This window comes from Spea bombifrons, chromosome 2 (genome assembly GCF_027358695.1).
Source record: "Spea bombifrons isolate aSpeBom1 chromosome 2, aSpeBom1.2.pri, whole genome shotgun sequence".
Lineage (NCBI taxonomy): Eukaryota > Metazoa > Chordata > Amphibia > Anura > Pelobatidae > Spea > Spea bombifrons.
The window spans coordinates 110,430,342-110,454,382 of record NC_071088.1 but is presented as its reverse complement, the minus strand read 5'-3'; the positions used below and the strand labels follow the sequence as shown (position 1 = coordinate 110,454,382).

At 38.9% G+C, this 24,041-nt stretch overlaps 1 protein-coding gene across 1 annotated transcript; it reads left to right on the top strand.

Moving 5' to 3' along the window:
• The first annotated feature begins 17,962 nt into the window (after positions 1–17,962).
• On the top strand, positions 17,963–23,100 carry WNT1 (Wnt family member 1). Its single transcript, XM_053457661.1, has 4 exons — positions 17,963–18,351; positions 20,761–21,020; positions 21,756–22,021; positions 22,584–23,100. The coding sequence occupies exons 1-4, from the start codon at positions 18,251–18,253 to the stop codon at positions 23,073–23,075; spliced, it is 1,119 nt and encodes a 372-aa protein (XP_053313636.1). The 5' UTR covers positions 17,963–18,250; the 3' UTR covers positions 23,076–23,100.
• The last annotated feature ends 941 nt before the right edge of the window (positions 23,101–24,041 follow it).

The following is a 24,041-nucleotide window of genomic DNA, read 5'->3' as shown; positions in this document are numbered from 1 at the left end:
CGCCGACGCCATAATCTACGATTCCGCCCCTCCCCCGGTACTTACCTTTAAACAGTCCTGCGGCGAGTCTCCCTGCTCTGCCACGGTGCCGGCTTGTAATGCTGAGCGCCGGAAATTGACGTCACTTCCGGCGCTCTGCATTACAAGCCGGCACCGGGACCGAACAGGGAGACTCGCCGCAGAGGAGAGAGAGAGAGGGGCGCCGAGCGGGTAAGCGAAAACCACTCGGTGCCCCTCTCTCTCTCCTCCGCTTCAAAAAAAAAAAAAAAAAAAAAGCGCTTGGGGCGGCAAAGTGCCGCCCCTTCTAAAGTGCCGCCTGGGGCAATTGCCCCAGTTTGCCCCATTATAGGGCCGGCCCTGCTCTTAAGTCATCCCTGATCATTTTTATTCTGAATGTCCTTTGGGCTCTGTTGAAAATATATTTCCTTATGGACATGTGGGTCACCATTACTGTTTATAACACTGTAGTAAGGTCTAACTAGTGATATAATGGTATGATCTCTTGGGTGCAGAAGAAAACATTTGGAATCTTAGATAATTTCATCAGGTGAGATCCATCAGGTGACATACATATTAATGTATATATATTTCTATATATATAGTAGACTTGGTTTCCTTCTCCAAATGGTACAAATATTGCACATGCTGCCATTCATATTGAAGAAATGGAGAGTTATAAAAATAAAGAACCCTCTCCAGAAAATATTATCAGGTGGCTGGTGGGGTCCCCTGGGTCAGACCTTGGGCAGCCCCCAACCTAAATACACCACTGGACACAAGGATTATATTATGGCCAAAGCATAGAAGCTCACCTTCCACACCTCGGTGATACATCAATGCCACAAAGAGTTTTGATGCATCAGTTGGAGGTTATAAGCCCCTCTCTCCTTTTGGATCTGACCTCCAAATTGATCACTACCAAATGTCAAGTGTCAATTTACGATGAAGAAACAGCATTTACCATCACGGTCAGCACTTGTTTGAATTGGAATCAACTCCCAAATAATTTCCTTCAAAATATATGGTGTTGCAAGGAAGGGAGTCCAGGGACTTGTTTTCTTATCTGTGTGTTTTATGTAATATATTTTTATAAATATAAGGTGTGCCTGATTATAAAACTCACCCAAGGTCTGGAACAAACTAATTCACAAGGTATGTAGGTATGTTTGCCACATAAACAGAATTGACTGCAAAATCTTGTTTGCCAAATTGAGATACAAATAATTTGATGGCCTATTTTCTACAAAATAACCACATTCATTTCAGAAAACATGTCTTTGTTCCTATTGTACAGCGTTGCTAAACATATTTAAGTGAAATGTTAATCATATTAATAACAATGTGTTTGGAAACAATTGCTTACCTGTTACCCCGTACAGTAATACACACACCCATATTGCGGTTAAATGTATGTAAATGAGTAGATACATATGTTCAGACGTGCAAGCCATCATTGGCAGTAATACAAGCGAAGCTGTAGATTTGGACACACATACGCATACACGTACATATAGTTTCTCTATCAGAGAAACTGCCAAAATTCCTGACAGTTTCGATCCTGTGTTCTATGCCTGAACTCGCAGGGAGGCTGTCTGAGAATTCCCCCATGGCTCTGTACCCACAGGGGGTTAAATGAGTGTAACCAACTGAAGAATGCAAAGCTACTGTCAGTGGAGGATGGGAAGAGCAGGGAAATGAGGGGACAGAGCACTTGCCCACACGTCTCAATCATCGCAGAGCCCACTATCCTCTCGAGCAACTGTGGTACCTTTAACTGTCACATTTTGGAGCCTTAATGAGATTTTGATGGAAACATCCTAAAAACATCCTGTGGAGGATATACTCTTAGATTGAAAGAAAGGGGAGCTGGCACATCAGAGAAAAGACAGATCAAAGTTCTGTCATTCTGAAAAGGTTCCAGTTTAAGCCTTGACTTTATATAATACACATCTTTCCATCTCTTAACAAGGCAGTTTAGGTATCTGTCTATCAGTATTAGCACAAGGCAATGGATACAATTTAGTTTAATATGACCTATTTAATGGGGAACAGTCATCGTTTTACCATAACTGAATCCATTTATTGCCAGTACCTATAGTTCGTGCTTTGGTTTTCACAATGTGTAATAGAGATATTTTATTTACATTTTCCCCTCATGGTAGCTGATATTTGTCTCAATGTGGCAGACGAAAAGATCTGATCAATTTCTGTGCTAAATGTATTTCTCTTCTACTAACCAAACCCATAAAAAGGTTTCCCAAACCAACTACCATTGTCAGCTACTTCACAATACAAGAGAGAAAAATAAGAGGAACCACCATGCAAATCCAGAGAACTGGAAATTATGATGACTGCTTCCATAGGTTTGAAGTTGCAGCAACCAACTTTGCCGCTTTACCAAAGACAATCAGGCTCCTTGGACTGGCGCAGCTTAATAGTATCATTGGACATATAAGAGATCTCCATTGCAATTGAGCCATTTACACTTTTTCCAGCAGAGCCCAACATAGTGTTTCTCCTTCCTGCTGCATAACCGCCTGAGGCCGAGTCATAACTTTGGTTTATATAGTGAAATTAGTGTCTAATTTTCCCAGATCTTTTATTTTATTGTTTGAGTGTTTTTCCACTTTAGGAGCTGTGAAAGTTGTGAGTAGGTCATTTAATATTATGATCACTGCACATTTTCAGGATCAGTACCATTTGACATGTAACTGATAACATACATGGCCATGAGTGCAGATGAAATTGAACCTACCTCATCTTCATCTAGGCATAACACTTCAACTTCTGGAAAAAAAATGTATTGACTTGTTTTATGTAGACGAAGTTAATGTGCAGTCATAATCTTAGATGACAGACATAAGTATGACTAATATATTTCTGAATTTTATTAATAACTAGTAACTGATATTTGGATCAGGATGCATGGGACCCAAGAGATTAGAGGAGGAGTATGGGTGGTGTCCCTTATGAGTGTATTTTTAATTGGAATATTTCATATTTTTATCTCTGTTGTCCAGTGCTCCCATTTGAATGAGAAGGCTTTCCAGTTAGTCAGTGACAATAAATGTGGGACCACAGAGGAAGAAAAGGGTAGCTCATGCAACAGGGCTGCAAGTTCTAGGTCAAGTATATGTTTGGTTTTTTTGTAGTGTTCAATTTAAATTCACTAAAATAGCTAACAATGGGTTAATTGAGGGTGTTTTGGAATCTAACACATGGCAGGGGCTGTTAAAAGATACCTCTTTACAAGCTGATGAGCAGGGCCATCCCACCCTTCCAGTTCACTACTAATATAATGACTGGATCCCCTATGCACTTTTCTAATCAGGATATTGTGGAGCCCACCCAGTTGCTGAAATCCTAAGACATTTTTGATAATGAAGCATCTGTAGTGCATCCTTTTGACTATACCCAATCTGACCCAGTGTATGACCCATTATTTATATAAAATCTGCTGGCATTTGAAAATAAAGTGTATCATTATCTTATGGCTCGTTAACTTTGATTAATATGATGTTAAAACATAACATTAATAATTAACTGATAAACATAATCCACTTGTAGAATTTGTCTATCCCATTGTGTTATTGTCTGGAGAGGAACGTGACCGCATGCCCTGTGTTCTCATCTTCACTAGTAGTCTGGCTTTGTTTCATTTAGTGTTAAATGATATATGTTGATGGACATCGCCTTGAAGGATTGTTTTATCAGTTGAAAGAGTTGTTTGATTTATTGGCATTTGGCCTTATGAAAGTGAAATATTGTTACTTTTTTTAAAAAAAATAGACCTTATGCAGTCTTACATTAATCATCTCTTGTTTAGCGTACTTTCGGCCTACTCCGGAAGACTGGATATGATTATTCATCAGAAAAGCACATCATTCTATTATTCCAAGCTGGTATGGTGCCTGGCAAAGTTATGTGTAAGCAGAAGCTATGCCTGACACAAGGTTATTCATTTTGAAAGCTAAAATTTGTCTGTTGTAGAATGTCCAAGAACTTAGTTAGTACTTGTCCCAACTATGTAAATTTTAAATAACACTAATAAACATATAGAATAGACTACTTTCTATTCTATTTTTACTGCTATTCTATCCCTTATAAAACATAGAGATGGATGGATCCAGCGGGATGATAGTGGGGTAATTGCCCCCCACCAACGACAGCTACTTGCTCTGGTCATAGTAATAAAGAGGTATGTCCTGAGTATGTCAAGATTTACCTCTTTATGCCCCTAATTTCAATGAGGAGACGGTCATGTAACATCGAGTTGCGTGACCTTGCATCAGTAGCAGGGCAGCAAGTACTGCGATTAAGGACGGGCTGAGGCTTCACTCAAGTGAGTTGTGCGTGAGTACCGTATAGGTATGTGAATGTCTGTAACTGTGTGTCTGGGTGTGTTAATGTGTGTCTGGGGATCTTAGTGTGTGTCTGTGTATGCTAGATTGTGTGTATGTCTAGGTATGTTAGTGTGTTTCTGGGTATGTCTGTGTGTCTAGATATGTTAGCATTTGTGACTTTTTCTGTGTGTCTGTGTATGTGAGTGTTTGTGTGAGTGTCTGGTTGTGTGTTAGTGTTGAACTCCTGGTTGTATTAGTGTGAGTGTCTTGGTGTGTGCATTAGTGTGAGTGTCCGGGTGTGTTATTATGTGTGTCTGTGTGCATGTGTGTTAGTGTGTGTTTGTTAGTGTTTCAGTGTTGGGACATGTTACTGTTAGTTTCTGGTTGTGTTAGTGTGTGTGAGTATTAGTGTGTGTGTGTGTTGGTGTGAATGTTCCTCCTGACATAAGGCTGTGGATCCCCCCTGAACATAGTAAAATCATGGCAATTTTAGATGTATTAAAATAAATTATATTCATTATTTTATTATTTTTTTAATTATGTTTCCCCTAACTTTATGGTCCATTTATTTCTAAGAAGATTTATTATAGAGGTAAATAAAGCAGAGAACGATAAAGGTATGTGTAAATGTCATTCCTTTTTGACGTTTGCATCTTACCCGTCTAGCCTCTTTTAAATCATTATGTCTGTGCTGACATTAACCTTGTCTGCCTAAGGAATTTTTGTCAAACATATCAACATTAAAAATATTTTGTGCTTGACAGACTCTTAAGAATAGGATTTTACACAAATGACAAGAAATGAAGTAATTGATCAAAGACCAGTTCTACTAACTGCTACAATAAGTGCAAACATTCTGTATTTGCTATAATTTAATACTATATCATCTATTCCAGTGTGAATCAGAATTGGCGAAACCAACAATAAACTTCCTAGAGGAACGCATTTGCACAGACACCTCATTACCAAAAATAATGAAAAAAAATACTGCACCCTGGTTGGTTACCATTTCAGCCGGAGAAACCCACGGGACTCTGGCGCAGTGGAAATGTACTCTGTGACGTGACGAACCTCGCTTCTCTTTTTGGCAACCTGATAGGCTAGTCTGGGTTTGGTGGATACTAGGAGAACGTTACCTGCATGACTGCATTGTGCCAACTGTAATGTTTCGTGGATGAGGGATACATTTTCTTTTTTCTGATTTACATTTTCAAGTCCCCAGTAAGAACTCTCAATACAGCAATGAAAAATGGATGGACTAGATGGTTCTTATCTGCTGTCATATTCTATGTTTAACGATTCCATTTTTCTGTTTCATTTTTTTTTACCCTTTTGCCACTCTCAGTTTAAAATGTTATGCTACTACTAGAATATTTGTTGTGCTATTGTGTGTTTTGATTGCAGTACAACATATGGTCATTTAGTGTATCAACCATCCAAATTTTGGGTGGTCAATCCCTACGTTGGGGACTTTGTCCTGTGTTCTGGTAGACAGTTTATATAGATACCCTGATAGAGGGTTTATCTGTCCTGACTTGCAGAGTGAGCAGTCAGGCAAGAGCAGTGACTGCACTGCGAATAAACCAGATAATACTAGCTAATAACAAACAGTAGCAGCCAATCATAGTTTGGTGTGAAGGCTTCCCCAGCAGCTTCAAACAGATGCTGCATGTGCATGTGTGTGCTTTATGTGTACTGTATGTAGGGTTAGTGGTGCCTGGGTGCAGCATTTTTGTCACACCGCCTCCCCCTGTAAATAACACCCATACTAACACATAACCATACTGCAACACCATAACCTAACACACACTCACTTGCCATACACTTATGCACACATACACGCACACACTCTCCCTGTCTCAGGGATTGCTATCCCTAGGCTCATCCCTGACACCAAACACTAGCACAATACATGCACACATGCTAACACAGCGTGATCATACACACACACACACACTGACACCATACATTTATACAAAAATACATACTCTCTCTACCTCTCCTCCTCTTCCTCTCCTCGTCTCCTCCTCTTCCTCTTCCAATTTACCGTGCAGCCTGCACAGCTCTCCCTCTTATCTGTAGAGCCTTTATCTTTAGTACAGCTTCAACTCTCTGCACAAGCTGCCACTACCATGAACCAAGTTCCTAGGTATGCCGATAAGTTGGTGAAGGTCCTAAGCAGCTCCTTAATTTGTGTATGGAGCAGTACCTTCCCTCTTTCATTCCTATATGTCCTTGTTTTCTAAGAGCTCAGGGTGTTGTTTGGTATAAGTTTAGTATCACAGTGTTCTGAAGTCCCATATGTCACAATAAGATGCATAGAAACAACATAAAATTGTGAGACATTAAAATGCCTCAGTAAAAAAAAAAGAAAAGTGTCCTTATTTAATTTTTTTAAATGTTTAGAGGAAAGAATTTAATGATTAATCTGCTAAAAGAATTGGTGCTACAGGTGGAACAGCACCTTTAATAGAATGTCTATCTTGTCACATTGAATAAGGGAGGATTCAGGCAAGCTGTCTTTTGACTCATTAGTGGGAAAATGTTTTGGTCCGGGGTGAATATAAGATTAGCCGAGGTTGGTGACTCTTCGCTGCTCTGTGTTTTAAAAGAATATTTGTGGAAAGCTCCCAGTCATAATACCTCAATCCACTGGTTGGAGGAGCTCTGAGATCACAAATAATTCTTCCATGTCTCAGTGTGTAATACATAACTAGTGTCATCTCCAGCTTCAGCATATTCATTGTTTTAAAACTTGTAAGTGCTTGCCAGCAGTATATCGTCAATATGCAAAAAGCGATACGTGTTTTATGATACATTATATGTTTTAATTAAATTATAAATATTTTAAAAAATAATGTTATATTAAAGAAGTGACTTATTTTTTTGCAGTGGACCTAGACTCCCATAATGCTTGTGATTAGAGTAATAAAGATAAGATGAGGCCTTTTCCCTTTTCATTGTTGAGGCCTAAGAAATGAGCCATCAGCCAAACACTAACACAGCAACAACAACAGTATATGGAAATATTGATAGCTATGTTAGTCAACATACTGTAGCTCTCTAGCTATCTGTAACAAATGTTACCTAAATATATAATAAGAAATCAAAATCATAAATCAAACCCTTTCCAGAAAGACTACAAAAAAGACAAAAGTACCGGTATTTGTTTATGTTATTTTATTACCCTCATTGTATGTTGTTCTACCACAGGTGTGGTTTAATACATGCCAACAATACAATATAATCCTGTTTTTTTCTAGATTATGAAGAGTTATACTAGGCCTTTAACTGTTAAACATGAAATATTGGTTTCAGGGGTAGAAATAAGTTGAAATGTGTAACAATGTAATAGGATGGGTTTGTTCGGTAGACTTTGCAGCCTGATAAGCGCTCTGCAGCGTGTCTATTGAATCACACAACTACATTGTATCATTATCTAATAAATTGAATCAATTCAGCTGACAATCTTTCCACATATTTGTATACGTCCCAAGATCCACACAAAAGCCTTAGATGTGTCATTGCGGGCTTAGCATTTATCTTTTCCTTTTTTCCTCTCATCCCTACTCCTTATTCTTCTGGTTCTTGTATTCCCACCTAACTAGTGCCTCTCAGCACAATGAGAGGGCCATAACCTCCCTAACCTCACAGGGGCTGCGCTGTTTTTAATTTAATGTGTAAATCAATGGCTGGAGATCCCAAATAGGCATTAGGAGGGAAAAGAGTTGAAAGTCGATTTGTGTAGAATGGGACCAGTTAAAGGGATTGCAGCTAATCCGTTTCCAGCAGCAGTGAATGTGTGAGGGATCCTTCACTTAAAGCTGCTAGATTTGGGGATTAGAAGGGAAATAAAACAGCCTGAAAAGAGTCACTAATGTATAAAACAAAGAGAATCCCATAGACCGAGGCTTTCACCCATTCCACTAATCTTTAGATTTCCTAGCAAGACTGCTCATTCCATACACTGCTATAGAGGCATGGTTTAACTCTTCCTTTACTGTCAGGTGCACTCTTTTAGCAATTTACAAATGACTTCATCCTATGCCTGTTGATCCCTTTAATTCATTTGCAGTCTTTGGGGTATGCAGCAGCAGCAGCACAGGGGAGCAGGCCTGCCTTTTCATATCATTCGAAACATTAATAGAATGTGATCATTCACTATGTGGACATGTGATGTATTATGTTAGTTTTGGGGTATAGGCATTCTGTTTTTGGAAGAATGGATTGTTCTTCTGTGTAATGTGTTAGTTTCAGAGCAATGAATAAGACATAACCCTCACTGGCATAAACCACAATGAAAACATGGAAGGGTCTTTGGAGAGAAGTATAAGGTTATGAGTCACTTTTTGCAACTGTTAGAAAGCCTACATTTTAGAAAGAACTGTTCTGAAAGTTATTTGAGGCACACAGAAGTGTGGAAATCCATGTTTTCATTCAAGCTGAAGACAGTTACATTCCAACCGATGCCCACTAATGGCTGGGAGAAAAAGAAACTAATGACAGCCTCTTGTCGGCTATACAATGGAACCAGAAAACCAAAAATAAACAAGTCCCATTACATCTACATATGTATTCAAACTTCTCTACAGGTGATCTTTCATTCAAGCTGGATGGTTGAAGTTGTTTGTCTTACTTTATGGTTGTGGGCACTTTACACTGTGCTCACTGTTTATATATATATAGGCATATGATCTGCGTGCTTTGGTGTTGGTATCTGCCTCGCCATTCTGCACGTACTGAATCTAGTGTTGTTTTTTTATCCAAATACTGGCTATTAAGTTGCTTACTGGCCCTAGTTCGGGGGTAGGTCATGGATATTGCACTGCTGGCCTCTAACCTATCTATGCACTTGATTGGCGACATGTTATATTCATGGACAAGGCATTGAAACATTTACATTGTTTGGTAAATACACAAAATTGTCCAATCTGGGACTTTCAAACCTGCTGTTGCCAAACAGGCGCAGTACCTTACCACAAGATGAGAAATAACTCATATTTTGCTAAAGTAGGAGTTGATAGAAGAGATTTGTGGATTTAATCTCTTAAATTCACTATGCATTATAACAGGTCATCTTTGACAGATTTCTCTGCAAGAAGGTCTGAGCTGACCCCATATAATGCATAACTGAGGTGCCTTTCAAGAACTCTCACTGAATTATACCTGCTCTATATAGGGACATCCACATATGTTCTAGGAGCAAGAGCTTACTGGGGCTATAGCCACGGTAAAAGTTCTAAATCTGTGCTATACAAAACTACGGCCACCAACCAGTATGCTAAAGCAAAGATACAATATGGCAAAGGGTGCACTTTCTCTCATGTTTTTTTATATACATTATCTTATCTATAAGGATGTGTGTTTCATTTAACATTTCAGCCTCAGGTGAGCATCACACAGAATACTTTGTGCATGTCTCTGGTACTGAAAAGGTTATTTTCCTTTAGTTACGATTCCAAATTGTTGTAACTCATTTTCTTAGGAACTCCACTTCCGCTGGAAAGAGTTGCATCCCAGTACAGACTATTTCAGCACTGTAAGGGTGTGTGTTTTGTTTTTTTCTTTGCCCTGGACTAAGTGATGGATCATGTTGTGCAGGAGATATCCGCCTACAGCATGGTTCTTTGTGAAATCTCATGTAATGACATTGTTAGCCAGACAGCACCCCTAGTGGCCTGACTTTATAGCGCATCAATAAAGATCTATGTCATTTCATGATTGTGTTTTAACAATAAGGGTCAGGTTACCTGAAAACGTAGGCACAGACACTGCAGCATTAGCTATCTCCAAGCGCGGTAACATTTTGAATATATAAAATTTAATGTATAAATCATATTTTTTACATTATAGATGTTTAATCACTTACAACAGTGCTCGAAAGTAATTCCATGTTTTAGTGTTGGATGTGATGTATATATGACCCATAGCCATCCATCACACCCTTTATTTATTGTATAATATACTTAATGTACCATTCCGAGATCCCTAACCTAAATGTGATTGACAAAGGAATCTATAGGTTTGCCAAGGGGGAAAAAGTAGTCAAAATTCTTAAAAGATAAATAATGCCAGGCCAGGGTTCAAAGTCATCAAAGTAAATAGATTTGTGTTAGTCATACCAGTAGTATATTGAAGACGGATTAACATTGAGGAAAAATTATATTGCCCCCAGGTCTGTAGTGGTAAGGGTCCCCACACTTGCTGCTGTGTCATTGTTATGTTTGCCTGTACTGCTCAGTGGGAGCATAGTGCTTATTTATGGAGCCTCTTCTGCAGCAGAAGTATTTGCAGAGACACAAACTCCATTGCTGGAGCGTGATCAGTGACCGCAGAGGAACATTCTTACCTCTTGTCATGTAGGATGAACAGCCAGTGTTGCACAATTCTCTGCTTTCATGGAAGAACCTCAAGACCCGCCACTGATGTCAAGGATGGTAAAAAGGGGTTCTTTTTTTAAGACTTTATCTATAAAAGAAAATTATCCTAATGTGTAAATAAATATATATATATATATCATACCGTATATTTCTTTCCTTAGCAATTTATCAGATCAATTTCCAGCTTAGTTAAACAAGGTGATACTTTAAGGAGGGCTGGTGTAGGGACGGAAATATACAGAGATCAAATAATTTGTTGTGGGAGCATATATGAAAAATAAAAAAGGGCAGTCATGCTCAATTTTATATTTCAGTGATCTGTGAAACAAGTTTAATCGACTCATAGCTATTTAAAATCTGAGCAACAACTATCATTGTTTTCCCACCTTGCAGTGGGGTAGCTGCTTAGCTGTTCTACAGAATGTTTCATACCAGCACCCCAATAGGCACAGTGGGGTTGATAGGGGTTGTTTTATGGCCTTTTCTTTAACCCACTTAAGATTTATTGTGTGATTAAGGCTGTCTTACATACACTTTATGGACAACAGTATTGGGACACCTGGCTATTACACCAACAGGGACTTTTATGATATTGCATTCTAAATACGTAGACATTAATATGTAGTTGGTCTCCTTTACAGGTATAATCGCTTCCACTCTCCCGGGAAGGCTTTTCACAAGATTTTGGAGTGTTTTGTGTGAATTTTGCCCATTCATCCAGTAGAGCATTTGTGAGGTCAGCCACTGATGTGGAGAAGGCCTGGCTCGCAATCTCCATTTCGGTTGAGCCCAAAGATGTTCAATGGGGCTGAGGTGATGTGAGGCTTGCATGCAGCTGCCTGGCCATGTAAACTCATTCCACGAAGTTCCAGTCGCACAGTTTTTGAGCTTATATTGTTGCCAGTGTAAGTTTGGAACTCTTCAGCTACACCATCAGCAGAGTGTTGGCCATTTTTACGCACCATATGCCTCAGAACTCGGTGACCTTGCATGACCTTCCAGTAGCTGCTGTTCCTAAACGCTTCCACTTTCCAATAATACCACTTACAGTTGACCGTGGAATATCTAGCAGGGATGAAATTTCCCAAACTGACTTATTGTAAAGGTGGCATCCTATCGCAGTACCACGCTTCAATTCACTGAGCTCTACAGAACAACCCATTTTTTCACAAATGTTTGTAAATGCAGGCAATTCAACAAATAAGAGGTGTGCCCCAATGCTTTTGTTCATATGGTGCATCATGGAAACTGGATGTAAGTGTCAAAGACGTCATAACAGCACAACCAAATTTAGGTTTCCTAGCATCCTCAGCAACCTATATTTCTGTTGATCTGCCTTACCCACTACACCCACTGCTAATTCCCCTGCCAACCTGCCACTGTTTACAGATGTACCAGTGGTGGATCTGAACAGAATACTGCTGAGCTGTCCAGGTTATTATTTTTATATATATATATTAAAATGCAGCATGTTCTAAAACGGAAGGGAGAATTTTTGCTCTGCTTGGACATTCTCTTTTATCTGATGTACGCTATCCAATTTTACATTTATATTGTCATTATGACAAAGAACTCAGTTACTCAGTGAATAACTATGAGCAAAAGAGGGCACACAGAAAGCTATGTGCCTTCAAAGGTGCAATATTATCTGCCCCTTCAGCTAGATCATCAGTCCTCTGCATCTCTGGACCGAATAATAGCTTTGTCCCCATAACAAGACCATTTCTACAATTGCCAGTTGTTCTATTTAGCAAAAAAACAGGTTTAATTTTATATATATATATATATATATATATACATACATATATATATATATATCCTTAAAGATGCTATGAAGGGGTGTCCGTATCTTGGGTAATGCTTTGATTTAGCTGCAAGTGATTGTTGGAAGATCTACACACTACTCGGTCAGTCAATAGTCTGAGGAGAAATAATTCCCTGACATCAGACCCTTATAAGCCATCCATAATGCAACATTAGACAGGATCAATAAGTTACAGGTGTCTAAAATATAGATGTAGCTCATTCATGCACACACAACAATCTTTTTATACATCTGCTAGTGTCCCAGTGATAACTACAGTGTTATGTATTGACAGATCTTATGATCTGGTGTAATTTGCTACACAGATCCAGAGTTACATACAACTATATTTTTATTTTTAAGCCACATGACCCCACATTACATTTTCTTCTACAATACTTGATATATAAGTAGATTCTTCATCAATACATACAATAACATAGCTTGGTACCATGGGGGTGTACAGTACCATGGTAATCTCATTTGATGAATAGAGCTGTGTGAAATAAACATTACTCCTTCGTGAATATAGCTTTATCCTTCCAAATGTAAATATTATTTTGGGTAAAAAATTATATTGCATACTAGTAATTATGATTTATGATATAGGCCTTGTGTTTGTGTTATTCCGCTGATAAGGACACTGGGCTCATTTATAAAATGTCCCTTAAAATAGTCATTAATATATAGTGCGCCTCCTCTCATGACATTTGTTAGCTTCTTGTATTCTGAAATAATACACAGAGTTCATAACAAAAGGTGGAAAAACGAAACAAGCTGAAATGAATGAATATATTATATACTAACTAATACAGGACAGAACAAGTGAATATAGAGAATTCTCATGAAACCCTCTATGCATTTTTATGCAAAATAAACTAAAATATGAGGTGACACTCAGCTATCTTATCCGTTAATGTTATTATGATCGCTGGAGTGTAACTTTTAGTAATCTGACAGTTTAGCAAATTCACTTATGTTTTTAGTGTAAAAAGTGGACATTGTTTTTTTTAACCCCTTAATGACAAAATGCATTGTTTTCAATGGGTTTAGGGACCGCCCATTGTCCTTATGAGGTTAAATATATAAAAATGTTACCTAGCTATTCCCAATGGTTTCCACTAAATAATTGTACAAATCACAGCTTTTTGGTTATAGGGAGGGGTCTTTCATAAATTGAATGTGGGAACTAACGTTTTTTTTTTTTTTTATCCAATCTAAAACTGCTAATTATTAAAGCAATGCTTATTAATAAATTCTTACACTAAAAACTTCCTAGTGTGTTAGGATACCACACATGGGGACTTCTATAAGTTGTACACCATGATCCAAGCTTAATATATTATTGTGATCCAATAAAATGCTAAACCTACTGCAAAGTATCCCAGAGTGTAATGCACTTCATTTTCTGCTTGAAAGGTCACTGACAGTGAATCTCCCCTGGGGTTAATCCTCAGTGTTTTGGCATCTTATGAGATTTCTAACTGAATACCAAAAGGAGTTTTCTTTTACAGACTTTAAAATGTAAATTCTTGGAGATTATCAGCAAACCTTTCTCTGTCAGACAAGATGCAATTTGAAGGAGGAATTGGTTCTGAAAGGGTTAACCGTGTGAAAATAAGTCATGTGATGGTGTCCCTGATGTTACATTTCATTGTTCTATGCACTTAATTCCTCCAAATTAATAACTGCATTAAATTATGAAAACTCTACATGAATGAAAAAAGACGACTTTTCTCTGTGGATATCCAGATATCAGGGATACAAACAGTTTAAATACTACGTATCTTAATGTTCTTCTGATCTGGAACAGGTTTATGGGCAATTTGTCACCCTCAAATCCCTTCTAATCTGAACAGGCCCGTCTTTACTATAGTGTAAAACATGCTGCCAATAGCCCAGGCTAGCCATAGAGGCCCACCGCAGCTGACCCCTGAGTCCACTCAACAGCTGTGTAGGTTGTGCTACCACTGGAACAGATCTCTCCATGAGCGATTCCTTCTTCGTGGTCTGTATACTACCTATTGTCACAGAGGGCCAAGATATGACATTATATCTAGGAGCTTATCAAGTGTTGCACGGACTGAAGAATATTACAGGCAGCACAGACTTCCACTGCACTGCAGCAGGTATGGCTTGACTTGAGGCCTTAAACTAGGGCCCATTATAATTAAGGATGACCCTGAATATAATTAGTAAACAGTTACATGCTTTCATGGCAGGGCTGTTAACTTTCAACCTAGAGGGCAGACCTAGACAAATGGTCCTGTAGTACAGTGGGTCAGAGGTACCTTCAGGGCATGCTACATGGTGTCCATCTCCTTCCAAGACATTGCCACCAAATGGAACTATGGATAAGCCCATAAAACAGTGCAGAAAGGATCCAATCTGTATGTAAATGCTGCCTAAATTAAATTTAAAAAATTAGGAAAACATTCAGGTCAGGCAGAGACCCAAAATCTTTAATTCAGGGTTACAATGCCCCATCTTCCCTTCTTTTTACCCCTTCCGTACTGAAAATTAGTAAGGAAAACGTATATAGTTGTATTAGTGCAAGATGATGGAGTCTTCAGTTGAATATATCTTTTAATGGGCCATTAACCTTAACCTTCTGGGACCTCAGAGGTCTCATCTTCAAATGGAAACAAATGTTACAAAATGGAGTAAAATAGTTTTTAAAGTTGTAAAAAAAATTACACCAATATACCTTGTTTATAATGCCAATGAGAGGCTTTAAGTTTTTGAGTAAAAAGCTGTTTTTACTCAATGGAATTATGTTACATCTGTTCTTAAATGTTTTTTGCAAAGTGGTTTTAACATAGGCTTGGGAGATGAGACTTCACATGTTTCATACAAGCTATGTTAAAACCCCCGCAGACCTGCGCATAAAGCTGTAGCTGCATTGGTGTATTTATCTTTGGTGCTGTTTTAGGGCAGTGCCCCTATCAACCTCCTCCACGATTGGAATCCTCAATGCATTAAAAGGAGCTCAGAGCCTGTAATACATGGAGCGCCAGGATATGACATCATATCTATAATAAATAGGCCGGTTGGCAAGATCAAAGATTTCCCTTGTAACCAGTCCATTGGGCAGCGGGACATCGGGGACTTGATCATCCAAGAAGGTAATATGGTTTTGGATCAAGGGGACTCTCACTCCCCTGGACCTGCCACCCTGCCATCACTGCGTAGCTAATGCTTTCTTGACAATGCCTAGGAGTGAGCAGGTTGGAGTTCCTCTACACAGGAGTAGCCAACAAGTAGATTTACTGCAGGGCAAAAGGGCAACCTGTCCAGGTCCAATGCATGCAGCTTTCCCTAGTAGCTACCCCTTTATCTACTTGATCTAGATATAGTTTTCATAATATTTTGTAATTACTGGCTACCCATATTATATTACTGTACTTGTGCATCAAGCAGCAACACTACGAGCCTCAACATCATCGCTAGGTTTACTAAAGGAGGGAACCAGAGTTGTCCCACCTCTGATTGGGTGTAGCATTGGCTGAAGCTAGAAATGTCAGATAGATACAGGTATATAAGATATAAGCATCACAGGCATGGTAGATGTGAGGGATTTTGAGAGGTTAGGCTGAGTATTACATTGACATTTGTGTGTTAATGTGGGAATGAAAGTTTGAGAGGATTTACTTGAGGGTTGTTGTGTTGGGGTGAGATGGTGTGAGTTGACAAATGTCAGGGAAGGCACAGTCTTGTCCAGGCCCTCAGAATAGAAATTATAGATCAGAACAGCTTCAAAGGTTCTCCTATTGACTAACACCAGCCTATATGTTCTAGTACGCCCTTAGAATGTGCCTTCTACAGTATAACAATATATTTTGTTTATCTCATAACTTATATTCCACTGTCTAATCTAGGTATGGCATATGAGTAATGTAATATTAATAAATACATTCCCTTGGTTTGCATTCATTGTACAATCTTGCGTTGTTTGCCTCTAGCTGACACACAAAAGAGTGCCTGGATATCATTTCAAAAGAAGCAACAGTAACAGTCGCAGGGGCGAAACCCAAGAAACATTCAAATACTGTTTCCAGATATCTATAACCTATTTTATATACTCTGCCACTCTGGCTGCATGCATGAGGTTATGGGAGCAGCTGTGAGAGCTGGGGTTTTGTGTGGGAGAGATGTGTGTTACTTGGCCAAAAGCTCTCTCCCTAAATCAATATTCCTCTGCCAACTTTATCAAGTCGACAACTTGATGGACGGGCTGTCCAAACCCCCATGGGTAACACCACAAAAGGTGCAAGAAAGGGGAAATTAAAAAATATAATTAACACAGTGAACATATAATCAAAGAAGTATGCAACTTTTCGTCAGCACCATACATTCATCTGAATGAGTGGGGTGTTCCCTGCCTCTTTTCATACATATGTTGCACTGCAGGAAAGTTTTAGAACACTGGAGTTTCAATGGAAAAGGGGGTTGTGGTATAGACACAAACACAAGCCTAGGTGACTTAATGTTCACTCTCATTCTTATATTGAAGAATATAAGAATGAAGATGATAAAAAAAAGTTTACAGATAGAACACAATCTGATCATGCTTTAGAGAAGTCATGGCTACAAACCATTCAAAGGCTTATGGTGTAGGCTGTTATTAAATAAATGTTGCAATGCGATCAGACATAATGTTAAAGAATCTCCCAGCCTGGGTGAAAAGTAGATACAGTATTTTAGTTAGTGGAGAATTAAACCAACATGACGTATGTAGAACAGCTGCCAAAAAAGTGAAAGTTAAAAAAAAACTCAAGAGTAAAAAGCCACTAAAGAAACCTCAGAGATGCTGAGCTCCCAAAGTATCCTCTTTGGATAGAAGCCTCTAATGCCAGTGTGATAGGATATTCCAGGAAGGGGAGAGGCAGTGGAGGACTGTGTGGGATCAGGACAAATAAGACCTGCAAACTCCACGCAGATGGCACAGAACCTGGTGTCTGTCATAAACCATGCATATGGGAGATAGCTCAGCCACCATCCCATCTCCCACTTCATACACTTATCACCAGAGCTTTTACTAGCTGGAATATTTTAACAAGTCTTTACAAAAGCTAAAAAGAAACATACAGTAGACTGTGTTGTTGAGTTACTGAAGGAACAAAAAGCTCCCCCGGCTTTTGATTTTTTTTCAGTAAAATCTGAAGATGTGGGGGTGGGAGGATTGCCCCCTCTGCGTTGGATTTAGTGGCTGTCATGCAGAGAAGGATTGGGGAGGAATTGTACAATGACTGATCTGGGTTCTATGGACATTAAGGGTATTAATCTCTCTCCCCACCTTCTTTCACTCTGGCCTCCTCTGATGGAAAGACAGCTCCTGACCGCTGTGTCACCTACTCAGTAGGAGCAGAACATGTCCCTTGGTCCTCATTGTTAGGATAAGCCGATGTCTGCTTATTTAGTGCTTACTAGGATCGACACAACGTTCACAACTGGATCTTCATCCCATCTCGAGCTGAAACTAGAAGCGACTTGCAGGTTTGCTGGTATTCCTTTGCCCTAGCTTGCACCAGAGACCTAAGAGCACTCAAGGTTAAGTCTTTGCCTAAAACTATTTTAAGCTCAGTTTGGACCACTTTGAGCAGAGCTTAAACCCCATAACCGGGATCAGTGCCGGGGAATGAGCACATCTCAGTGCTGACCTGAGAGCAGCCTGCGCTGAATAACTCCAAACACCTGCTGGACCTTCTGTACCCAACTCAGACATGAGGATCCTCGCGTTTCTGGCCGGCCTTAAGACGTTCTGGGTTTTAGCATTTTCTTCTCTCTCAAATACGATGGCTGTGAATAACAGCGGTAAATGGTGGTAAGTAATTTACCTTTCACCAGTAATAGTGTATTTTGCGATCACAATAACTGCAAACTGTAGGGATAATGATAGCCCTGCCTTAAATGCTTCTATATATATATTTTAACTGAGCTCTCAGCAAATTTGAATTAATCTGACCACCCAATAACAATAGGAGTAACCTAATTTACCGTACATCCACAATGATACAGCAAGTCCAGCTGTCCTAGACCACCACCTCTGAAATGGAACTTTTACACTGAGGGCAGGAACACCTGCACCTAACTTATACCTAACTTGCACCCTCATCACCTGCATTCAATCTACATCCACCTGGCATCAGCATTAATGTCCAATATTTCCTGCACCTAATCTGTGCTAAAAATTTAAACTGATAAAGGTGCATTATGGACCTGCATCAGCAGCCTCAAATAGACATCTACATACATAGCATGTAAAGTCCAGGCATTTCCTGAATTATCCTCCAGGATGCATCAACCCTCCATCCAAAAGTACATATTGCAATGCCTTAATAATTACCTGTACCTAACCATCTCAATAACCTCTTCTGTTTGATTAATGCAACACCAAAATCATTGCAAAAAAGTGTTTTTCAATATTATGTTGTTTAACACGGTTTTGTTTAACCAGACACCATAATATGATTGATCTCCTCTTGACAACAGTATATGACACTGAAAACTTGTCTACACTGTGCTGTGATTTGTAGGGTTGCTTACCCAGTTCATTGCACCTGTTGCATATATGGCTGCACTACTACTGCTGTAAAGTACCACCATGCTGCATTTATCTTAAAATACACCTTCCATAATAATACAACTAGCCTGTACTAGTACAAGCTTACTATTAGTTGCTGTTACATTTAACCTGCCCTGCACCTAGAGCCAGTGCATCTGTAACATGCAATGCAGTGTCTCCCTACAGGAGGCTATTTTGGTATTTTTGAGTAGCAATGTCCATCTTCACCAATTAGCTTGTGTTGGCCAAGATCTGTTAAAATAGCTACCTGTACTTTAATGTCACATAGATATCCTATGTTGTGTTACTAAGCTGTGATTTGTCCATATGTATAAGGTCTTATGTCTTGCTTCTACATATACTGTGTGGGTTAGTTTAGATATTATTGTTGGCTTTAAGTCATCTGACCCTGGGACAGGAAGATTACATTGAGATTCCAAGGTCATTCCATATGCCTTCTATAAACATTAATTCACTTTTCCAATTGAAACAGATTTGTAAACTCTAAAAAAATGAAAGAAAAAGTTTTATATGTACATACCTGACAAATAATGCGGTTATTCAAGAAATAGTTCTATTTCTATGTATTTAATTCAGAATCTTCCTATGATACCTTTTTCCATTGACTTTTTCTTGGCTAGACACAGAACTTCTACTTTTTCCCGAAAGTGATTTTTTTGAAATGCAAAAAAGTATGAATTTTGTTTTACACATCACTGTGGTAAACTCAAAGCAGTACTGTCACTCCTTTAATAATACATTTTACAGTTATCTATATGCTATGTAAATAGTTATAGGTTTGTTTATAAACTAAAACAAACAATATATAAGTATTAGAGCCCACCATATACAGTGACGAAACAGCATTATTATTTCTTCCATTATTTTATCTCTGCCTATTATTAAGTTGCTGACTGTTGTTGATTGGTTCATGCAGCCTTTACATGGCTGAGTTAGAGGAAAGAAGAAGAAAACTCGGGACGGGAAATTATATTATATAATTATATAATGAGCCGAAGATCTTTAGACCTTAACTAACAAACTTTGTAATGCTAAAAATGACAATTCTCCTTTAAATTAATTATGCATTAAAAGGCTCATTGACCCTGACATGGATCATATAGAACACATTTTGTCAAATCACTGAATTAATTAAAGCACATCTATCAAAAGCCAGATAAGAGAACACTAGTCAGACATATTCATACAAAAGTCATTCATGAGATACCCTATAGTGTATAGCACCAATGAAACATCATAAAGAAGGAAAAATCAATGTGCAATTTTATAAATCTGTTGGATGAATGTTAAAAAGAGAATTATCCCATTGGATAAAAAAATCCCATCCAAAAAGTTCTGTGCAATTATACAGCAGTATACACGGCTTTGAATTATTGTTTATATTTGCTATTCTTTGACAGATTTGTGCTTAATATGATCAATCTGATCAATTAAGTGTTCAATTGGGTCTTCTGTGACCATCAAATGCTGTTGGACTACAATTCACATCATCCTAGTATAGTTGATTCCTATAACACACAAAGAGCATCAGATGCCCCATTCGGGCCTTTGCACATGCCTGACTTTTAAACATTTATGAAATCGAGAATAAACCATTGTTTTTATATTTGAATTCCAGTTTGATACATTTTTTGTTGTGTCTTGCAGGGGGATAGTAAACGTAGCTACTACTGGTAATGTCCTTCCCGGATCAGACAATGGGCCTGTCCCTTTGGTGCTAGATCACAGTCTGCAGCTCTTAAGCAGGAAGCAAAGGCGGCTAATTCGTCAGAACCCCGGAATTCTCCAGAGCATCACTAGAGGCCTGCTGAGTGCCGTTCGAGAGTGCAAGTGGCAATTCAGAAACAGGCGATGGAACTGTCCCACAGGACCTGGAAATCAGGTGTTTGGAAAAATTATTAACAGAGGTTAGTGGTTAATGGTGTCCACAGTGTGGGGGGGGCGGTGAGGTGGAGTAGTCAAGGTGCAATAATTGATAATGTTGTAAGAACAATGTTCAGAGGTGGTACCTGGAATTCTGCATCTAACAGAATATCCAATATATGTAAAACCTACAGGTTGTAGATGTTAGCTTAAGAAAACTGTATTATGTTTTTAATGATTTTTTTATTACAAAGTTTATTTTGAAACATTTTTATTTGTTGATAGCCCAGTTGAACATAATGGCCCAGTGCAGATAACCTCCATCACTCCATCTGCATGCTTTGAGTTGATGAACTGCTATGATTTACACTGGTAGTGGTAGCTTTACTAGTCTATAACAACCTATGTAGGGTGATGTTGATACTTTAAGTGTAACAACACAATAATCAGGCATAGGAAACACTACATTATGATAGGAATCATAGTCCAAACCTCCAAGGGTGGCATAGCTTGGTTGGCTAGGTGCATTATTTGATGGACGGCAAGGAGGGGAAATCTGATGAAGCATTGTTTGGTTGCAACACCACTATATTTACATACATTAAATAAACCCATGTGTAATTCAATTTTATGTAAAAATCAATTGTGATTTATACCTTTCAAGTTCAATTGGTCTTTTCTGGAATCTAACCTCATGTTAATTTACAAACAGTCCTTTAGTTTGGTCAGTGCCTTGTATGCATGTCTATCTGCTAATAGATATTATCCTTGTTTAACAGGCTGCAGAGAAACAGCATTCATATTTGCCATCACCAGTGCAGGAGTAACTCATTCAGTGGCCCGGTCCTGCTCAGAGGGGTCTATTGAGACCTGCTCTTGTGATTACCGTCGGAGAGGCCCTGGAGGGCCCGATTGGCACTGGGGAGGCTGTAGTGACAACATTGAATTTGGTCGTTATATAGGACGGGAGTTTGTGGACTCCAGCGAGAGAGGGAGAGACCTGAAATACCTGGTTAATTTGCATAATAATCAGGCAGGAAGAATGGTGAGTAGAAGTGATCTTTAGCATGGGCCAATAATCACATTGGATACATGGGGTCATAGTATTTTAATTAACATTTAAGCAATATTTTAATTCCTGCATATTGAAATACATTCCTGTAGCCAAGTAGCATTAATTATTAATAAGTATAAATTAGTAGATCTATTAAAAAGATGCACTTAATATTGCTCACATCTTCACGTTTGACTTGTTACGTAAATAGCAAATAATAGACCCTTATGTTAAGTACTTAACAGTCATGTAGATAGTATTATTTTATTTTGGAGTATGTTTATCTGTATATGTTCTTCAAGGTGAGAAACTCAATTGTACTGCTTACAAGTATAAGTATAAATTACAACATAGATGCCCCTCTTATGTCACACTAGGTTATCAGACAGTGGGTGCTAGATCCCCATCTACAAGAGGTATGACACAAATTCCACTGTTTCCTCATTTTTTTTGCACTGGTTTACTATGACTATTTGTGTAATGCAAGTAAATAGACAATTTATGTTAGGTATCACACAATGTTAACAGTTATCATTCTGCTTGTGTTTTCCAGACAGTTCTTTCAGAGATGCGACAGGAGTGTAAATGTCATGGTATGTCAGGGTCCTGTTCTCTCCGGACCTGCTGGATGAGGTTACCCCCTTTCCGCGCTGTGGGAGATGCTTTAAAGGATCGGTTCGATGGTGCCTCAAAGGTCACCTACAGCAACAATGGTAGCAATCGGGGGAACTCTCGTAGTGATGTCCCACACCTGGAACCTGAGAACCCCAGCCATGCCATGCCATCATCAAGGGACCTTGTATACTTTGAAAAGTCTCCCAACTTCTGCAGTCACAGTGAAAAGGCAGGGACTACTGGAACTACAGGACGGATTTGCAACAGCACCTCTTTAGGTCTTGACGGTTGTGAGCTTCTGTGCTGCGGCAGAGGCTACCGGACCAGGGCCGAGAAAGTCACTGAGCGGTGTCACTGTACCTTCCATTGGTGCTGCCATGTCACCTGTTTGAATTGCACCACCACACAGATGGTTCATGAGTGTTTGTGACACCAACATTATTGCACACCATGGGGCGTACATGATCATCATATGCCCTTCCTGCCCTTAAGCCGCAATGCGGTTGCAAATAAAAACTTTATTGTCACTCTGGTGGCAAACAAAGACTACACAAGGGATGTTCATTCAACATAGAAGCCTTATATATATAGAGCATTCCTGGATGATAACTTTTTAAATAATCAGTAGTTCAATATTTAAAACCGAACAGTCCTCAGTGTGGAATATTTTGTTTTCATTGTTACACAGGCCTTAAATCCCCTATGCCCAGTCTGTGTGCCTATGGGGTCAGAACTACCTAGTATGCACTAGTGACTGATTATAGTATGAATGCACTGATAGTCCTGCACTGATAAATAGGGCTCTATACATTAACCTCTGCCCTATTAAAGGGGTCATTGTCGAACATGGCAATTATATTACCTCATAGCACAACCAGTTGGACCAAAGTTATACCACTCTGCTTTTTCTGCACATCACATAGTGTAGAAAAAAAGTCAAACTGATATTATATACAAAGACATTGAAAGGTATGGTATGTGTACAGTATCATAGTTAGCAAACTAAAAAATGTAAAAAGGTGTATTTCGCCAGTGCCGGTTTGTAGCAGGGTAACAGCAAGCCGATAAGCCGGTTTGTTTTAGGAACGAGATGGCAGGGGTCGCAAATGAATGAAATCACTGTCTTTCCATAGCCATGGTGCTCAATGCTTGACTTGTTGTTGCATAGCTATAGGTTTGTATCCTTCTGTAAAAAGACATTGGAAATCAGAAGTTCATGGAATGGTAGGTCACATGGCAAGTGTTATTATAACAAAACAAAAAAACAAACCTACAATGTCAGCCAACCTGTGCAACTAACACATAAACCCCCAAATGTATAGTTGGAAATCTCAACATCTAAATAGAAATTGTATATGTATGTAGGTATAGAAAGCCAGAATTATCTTCCAAAACA